The sequence below is a fragment of the Eleutherodactylus coqui genome, chromosome 6 (assembly GCF_035609145.1).
Source record: "Eleutherodactylus coqui strain aEleCoq1 chromosome 6, aEleCoq1.hap1, whole genome shotgun sequence".
Taxonomy (NCBI): Eukaryota; Metazoa; Chordata; class Amphibia; order Anura; family Eleutherodactylidae; genus Eleutherodactylus; species Eleutherodactylus coqui.
The window spans coordinates 148991943-148998796 of record NC_089842.1 but is presented as its reverse complement, the minus strand read 5'-3'; the positions used below and the strand labels follow the sequence as shown (position 1 = coordinate 148998796).

Sequence of the window (6854 nt, the reverse complement as noted above, 5' to 3'; positions counted from 1 at the left end):
TTGTTGCCCAGTGTTCTGGTTGGTCGCTGGCTGCGGTTAGACTTAACGATTAGCAGTCACTTGTGCTGGTTTGAAGGATAATAGCACAGGACAATTACATCGTGATTACAGAGGGCGATCGCCCACTAATGCCTGCGGGGCACAAGCGGTGCCGGGGAGGAGGATGGAGTGCTGGTCAGGGCACAGAACTCTGGCTAGCACCACGAGCACCGGGCTGCAGTTAGACTTTACTTCTGCCAGGCAGCTCAGGCTGATATCGGCTGTAGCACTGTTCTAATTCTATTACAGTCCGGTCACATGACCGCGGCCGCACACTACTGGTCGGGAGCCCCCTGGATAATAGCGCGGATCCCTCACTTCTCACCATATCCCCCCGAGAGAGAGTAGGGGCGTGTCCAAAACAACGGGGCGGGGCCACGACCTATAGACGTTGACCCATGTGATCCAATGCAGCCAATGGGAGCGGTCGCGGCCGGAGGTGAGGCGCTGCGGCAGCAGCCTGGGAAGAGCTGAGAGGAATAGACGGAGCTGCCTGAGAAGACGAAGAAGAGAAGGAGGCGGGCGGGGGAGGGGTGAGTGTCACCAAGAGCCACCGCCGCTGCCACCACCAGCCGCAGCCTCTCCAGGAGCGCCGCCATGCCGAATAAAAACAAGAAGGACAAAGTGAGTGTTCCGCGTCCGGCCGCAGCGTGTGTGGGGTGGGCGGCGGCTCGGGGGAGGTGCGGCAGCAGAGATTGAACTTTAGCGGGCGCTCCGGGGCCTAGCCGCTGCCCGGGACTGGAGTGCGAGAAGTTGTGGGGAGGCGCCGGCAGACGGGGAAACTTCTGCGCTGCGGCGCACTATAGACAGCGGCGGCTACGTCACTACTACGGCAGCCATGGCAACCAATCAGGACGCTGCTTTCAGTTCCTCCAGCGCCTGTGAGTGAGAGCTGTCATCTGATTGGTTGCTATGGGAAGCTTCACCATGCCTGGCACTAAGCGCAGGGCTGGGAGGGGGCGCTGCCTGCTTGTGCCATCTGATGCCCTCACTTCCCAGGGGCTGTTACCCCAGCAGCAGTGACTGTCAGTGTGACAGATGACAGCGGCAGATCATTGTGGCTCCTGTCTTCCCAACCAAGCTCTTGCTATAAAGTATGCTGGACAACTTCAACTTTCAAAAAGTTCTGTACGGCTGTCTGCTGAGCAGTTCCTTGTAATCTTCCATAGGCTCTGTGCCTTTGGGCTCTTATGTCAGGTTGTTTCATTGTGGCCCTTTCTAGGTCATCTGTGCTGATGGGCCCCGTGTGTTACTTGGCAGCTGAAGCCAAAATAAAGGGACTTCTACTCTGCAGCACTATTTATATGACCACTATATACTGTAGACGGTGTCACTGCACACATTACATTACTTATGGCCCTTTTACACAGGAGCGTTGCCAACGCTACTCGCTCGCTACTTGTGTAACGGCACAGGAGCGCGCATCACCGGGACGTCTGCCCGACAGCTCGTCCTGTGTAAAAGGACCATTACCCTGTATTATACTCCAGAGCTGCACTCACTATCACATAGGATGCAGAGAAGAAGCTCCAGAGCGGCGCACACAATTCTGTTATGTGCTACTGACATCAGTCAGCGCCCCTAATCTGAGCTCCTACTATGCTCTTGGGTAGTTTGTCCTTAAACTAGGTTGCTTTACAGTGTCTGGTGTAAAGAAGACACAAGTCATCAGAGCTAGCTTAGTGCAGACACTTCACTAGCAGAATAGTGAGTGCAGCTCTGGAGTATGATACAGGGTGTAGCTCGGGATGTATGTACACAGAAACTTCACTAGCAGAATAGTGAGTACAGCTCTGGAGTACAATACAGGGTGTAGCTTGGGATGTATGTACACAGTAACTTCACTAGCAGAATAGTGAGTACAGCTCTGGAGTACAATACAGGGTGTAGCTTGGGATGTATGTACACAGTAACTTCACTAGCAGAATAGTGAGTACAGCTCTGGAGTACAATACAGGGTGTAGCTTGGGATGTATGTACACAGTAACTTCACTAGCAGAATAGTGAGTGCAGCTCTGGAGTACAATACAGGGTGTTGCTTGGGATATATGTACACAGTAACTTCACTAGCAGAATAGTGAGTACAGCTCTGGAGTATGTATGATACAGGGTGTAGCTCGGAATGTATGTACACAGTAACTTCACTAGCAGAATAGTGAGTGCAGCTCTGGAGTATGATACAGGGTGTAGCTCGGGATATATGTACACAGTAACTTCACTAGCAGAATAGTGAGTGCAGCTCTGGAGTATGATACAGGGTGTAGCTCGGGATATATGTACACAGTAACTTCACTAGCAAAATAGTGAGTGCAGCTCTGGAGTATGATACAGGGTGTAGCTCGGAATGTATGTATACAGTAACTTCACTAGCAGAATAGTGAGTGCAGCTCTGGAGTATGATACAGGGTGTAGCTCGGGATGTATGTACACAGTAACTTCACTAGCAGAATAGTGAGTACAGCTCTGGAGTACAATACAGGGTGTAGCTTGGGATGTATGTACACAGTAACTTCACTAGCAGAATAGTGAGTGCAGCTCTGGAGTACAATACAGGGTGTTGCTTGGGATATATGTACACTAACTTCACTAGCAGAATAGTGAGTGCAGCTCTGGAGTATGATACAGGGTGTAGCTTGGGATGTACGTACAGAGTAACTTCACCAGCAGTGAACTCTGTATCAATATAGGATAAATGTAATGTGTGTGCACAGGGAGTACAGCTCTGGAGTGTTATTACTTTTTATATTTTTGGAACCTTTGTAAATTAGAGGAAAGGTTCCCGCTCGCAAATCACATTGGGACTACTGCTTGTAGACTTTAGGTGCTAGTTGGACCAATCCATGAGTCAGTTGATGTAAGTAACTCCTGGGACTAAATAAGGGTGATAGTATAGGAATATATATATTTTTTGTGATGTGGGTATACATTTAAGCAGTAAAGCAGCTGTCTGTTTTTGGGACTACATTCTGTCCCGGGGGAAATATCACCTGCAGTTGTTGTTCTGCACTGCAGAGTCCTGTTTTCAGCCATCCTAGTGCGCACTGCTTTTTGATTGGCCAGTGCTGATCACATGAGTAGCTCTAGTCAACCAGAGCAGGCTATTAGGTTTAGTTCACACTTTAGCGTAATCATATAGATTTATTTGTAGGGTATACACATCAGACTAATGTTGGCTGGAATGGCCGGCCGTCTAACGTGTATTAGGCTCTTGGCCGATGTTTCGGTAGATGCCGACAAGAAAAAGGATGGGGCATGTTGGATTTTAACTTGCTTGAGAATTTGTTCTCAAGGGACATAAGCCGTCTGGCACACTTGCATGCTTGAAAAAAAAGTGACAAAACTGCAACATATGAACCTGACCTTATCGCGTTTTGATCATTTTCAATCTGGGTTCCATTCACTGATTACTGTCTGTAGGGGTAACCCAACTAAGCCGACTTCCCCCTGTCAATAAATGGTGCGCGTTGACATTACCTTGTAAGCAGCTGTACTTTGCAGCATTTACTAGAACTTGCGGGGAGAGCCCCAGCGTTGTTTTCAGTTCGCACAAAACTAATGTTTTTCGTCTTTATACCTACGCCCATTGTGCCATTGATTACAGTCTGTTGTTCCCTGATTACAGTCTGTTGTTCCCTGCTATCAGCCATGTCATGCATCTTTCAATGGCATAATTGAGGATAAGGCCAGATTCCCATGAGCATATTTGGACACGCAAAACTTGTCTGCACAATACGCAGTGAATAGAACCCATTGATTTCATTGGCTCGTTCGCCAAAACATGTTTTGCAAGTGCAATTCTGTTGCGCAAAAAAAAGACGCAGCGTGTTCTACTTCCCTGTGAAAAAGGTCTGGATTTTGGGTTTAGTGTCCCCCTAGTAATGTTCCTCCTTCCCTGATGACCCGCACCGTATTGTCTGCCACTTGCAGGATGATTTGGATCTGAGTTTTGCTAATGAAGATGTTTTTTCGTTTTCATGTTATTGCAGGAACCTCCAAAAGCTGGAAAAGGTGGCAAAAGTGGAAAAGAAGGGCAAGATAATCCTGAACATGAAGTGAGTGGTGGCACACATGGGGGTCTGAGCCCCCCCGGGCTGCGCTGGCACGCCTCAGGCTTTACTGTATTGCAGCAGGGGAGCAGTGACATTGGACAAAGCTTAGATCAGCACAGGAGACGAGGAGCAGCCAGCGTCTGATGCAGCATCGAAGCAAGGAGGAGATGCGGGCCTTTTAGGAATGCGGAGAAACTTTGGTGTCTGAAAGACATTCTTGATGACAGAAGTTGGGGGTATTTGTCCATGGATGGAGCTATAGGGATGCATTATCTGCATAGTCTGCTCTAATAGCTTCATATATAGACAAACCTTTAAGCGAGCGACTGATCTAATGTGTATGGGGGCAGCTGGTCCTGCAACATCTGGAAACAAAGATCAGTTATGTCGGATTGTATACCATGGATAAGCAGTGTCTGGCAGATGTTTATAGCAGTAAATGGCACTCTGTCCAGGCCCAGCTTTCAGTCCCAGTCATTGTATCGATGTTTTGTTTGTCATTAAAGGGGTTTTCCGGGTAATTTCTATTGATAACCTATCCTCAGGGTAGGTCATCAATGAGTGATTGGCTGGAGTCTGCCGCTTAGGAAACCCAGCTGATTGGGTGCCTGCGGTCAGTGCCACAACAGTGTATGCACCAATGCCTGTGTAGTGGTTATTGCGGGCTCAGCTCACATTAAAATCAACGGGAGCTGCGCCTGTAATTACCAGTCGGCCAATACACGGATTGGAGCGATCTGCTTCCACTCTGTATGCAGTGTTGTAGCACTCACAGTAGGCATCTGAATGGCTGGGATCCCTGAGCAGCAGACTCCAGCCAATGAACAATTGATGGCTTAACCTGAGAGAGAGGTCATAAATAGAACTTGGCAACTATATTAGATGAGCTTCTGCTGTTCATCACACTTTGAACAACCTGAAAATATGGACTCAGCTGATGATTGCTGTATCTGTGGCCCTCCCCACAATGCCCAGTAGTGACCTTGGGTATCTATCAGTTGGACAAACCTTTTCACGAGTTCCTCATCAACAAACTAAACTCGGGTTTTTCTAATAGGGCCAAAGGGTTATGGTGTTTTTGATGCCACGGATGCGCTAACATTTTGGCTGTTTGTCCAGTGTAGGTAGTGATGTTGGCAAGATGGAGCTGCATTATGTTGTGCGCTGGATACTATGTAAACAGCAGGGCATTCCAAACTTGGCACCGTCAGCTGTTGATCTCTTTTAAGTAAATTTTAGGAGGGCAGGATCATGCAGACACGTGCACTATGAAATGTGGCACTTCTCCAGACACCTGTGTCGGGCTAAGAAGGCTTTCACGCTGCGTTTTGCAGTGCATGGCCTGTCTCACACAAGCGTATTGTCATTACGCTTTGCACACGCCACATGCAATGGCAATGACCCATTGATTTCTATTAAGCCACCACTTGGTTTACTCTCTTTTGGTGCCCCTGTATAGAATAGCGTAGTCAATAAATTCTATTTTTCACTGCAAGAAGGGGGAAAAATAGACATGTCCGACAGATTCCTAAAAGGACAGTTCTTTGGCCAGTCAGGTGAATGAACTCCGGATACATTTGACGTATATGCCGGTGGCTTTCCCAGCACATATGCCAAATATACACCTCAGGCGGAAAGTGAATGCACCCTTAGTCATCCGCACCCGAAACCGTTTTGTATGTAGCACATGGTCTTCATTTGGTGGCAGATGCACAGTAGAAATTTACATATTGGTAGGAGGAATACTTGTGTCAGCCTTTCATCACCATTTTACAGTTTATGTATATAATTTACATGCAAAGTTGAGTCACCTTGTAAACACTTGCTGTGGTTCAGAGTTACAGGGACATTTACACGGGACGGTTAGTGCGCAAAATTAAAAAGAATGAATTTGCGCAATAATCGCGTCTAAATCCACAGCCATTGTACACTATTTGTTTATAGTTTGTTGGTCGCTCACTTTCAACCAGCATGAAAATCATCGCTCACTTCTAGTAGAACGTGAAGCGCTGAGCAAGAACCCAGCGATGATCTGCTTGTCTAAATTCTCTGCACGAGGGCTAACACTCTAGTGGCGACGTCGGCGCTCGTGCAGTCGTTTAGGCGAATGTCGTCCGGTGTAAATGGGACATTACTTCTGTTGTTCTGATGGTTGCAACTAGAAATGGTCAACAAGCTTGTTGACAGACCCTGCTACCAGCTAAGTGCGTGTTATCGGGGAGGGGGAGGCAGTTATTCCTACATCACATCACTGTGCCCTGTGACTCTCCCCAGAATGCAGGTCACCAGAGCACGCCGTCATTGATTTCAGTGGCCTTTTACTTAGAGAGCTCTGTCAGATTTACAGCCGCAGAAATCGGAGCAATGCCTTTAGCTATAGTGTGTAGTGTTTTACCAGAGACCCGTCTGTCCGTTGTTTGCCTATGGACAAACTTGGTACTGTTTCTCGAACAACAGCAGACCCCCCCCCCCCCCCCCCCCCTCCCCATCACCACCACCTTTTTTTCTTAAGTTCTGGACAAACTATTTCTAAGTCAAAATAGGATAGCCATGGAAAAAATGTAAAAACTGCCAAGTGTGAACCTGACCTTCTATGTGTCAATCATCGCACCCTTAAACCACTTATTTCCTCTATAGCAGTTTATAGACTACTTGCTGATGCTACCCCAGCAGTACTCAACCATTTTGCCCATATCATAATATACTTGTGGCCTGTGTTACATTTGAGGTATATCCCCTTCTCCCAAGGTAATACTCTATTAACTT

General features: G+C 47.6%; 1 protein-coding gene across 2 annotated transcripts in view; it reads left to right on the top strand.

Annotated features, from left to right (window-relative positions):
• Positions 1 to 473: 473 nt before the first annotated feature.
• Positions 474 to 6854, top strand: part of PPP2R5C (protein phosphatase 2 regulatory subunit B'gamma) — a 72200-nt gene continuing 65819 nt past the window's right edge. For both annotated transcript variants that reach the window (XM_066607950.1, XM_066607949.1), the window contains exons 1-2: positions 474 to 663; positions 4026 to 4091. In XM_066607950.1, coding sequence (XP_066464047.1) covers positions 637 to 663; positions 4026 to 4091 — 93 coding nt within the window. In that variant the 5' untranslated portion in view covers positions 474 to 636. The remainder of the gene's footprint in view (positions 664 to 4025; positions 4092 to 6854) is intronic.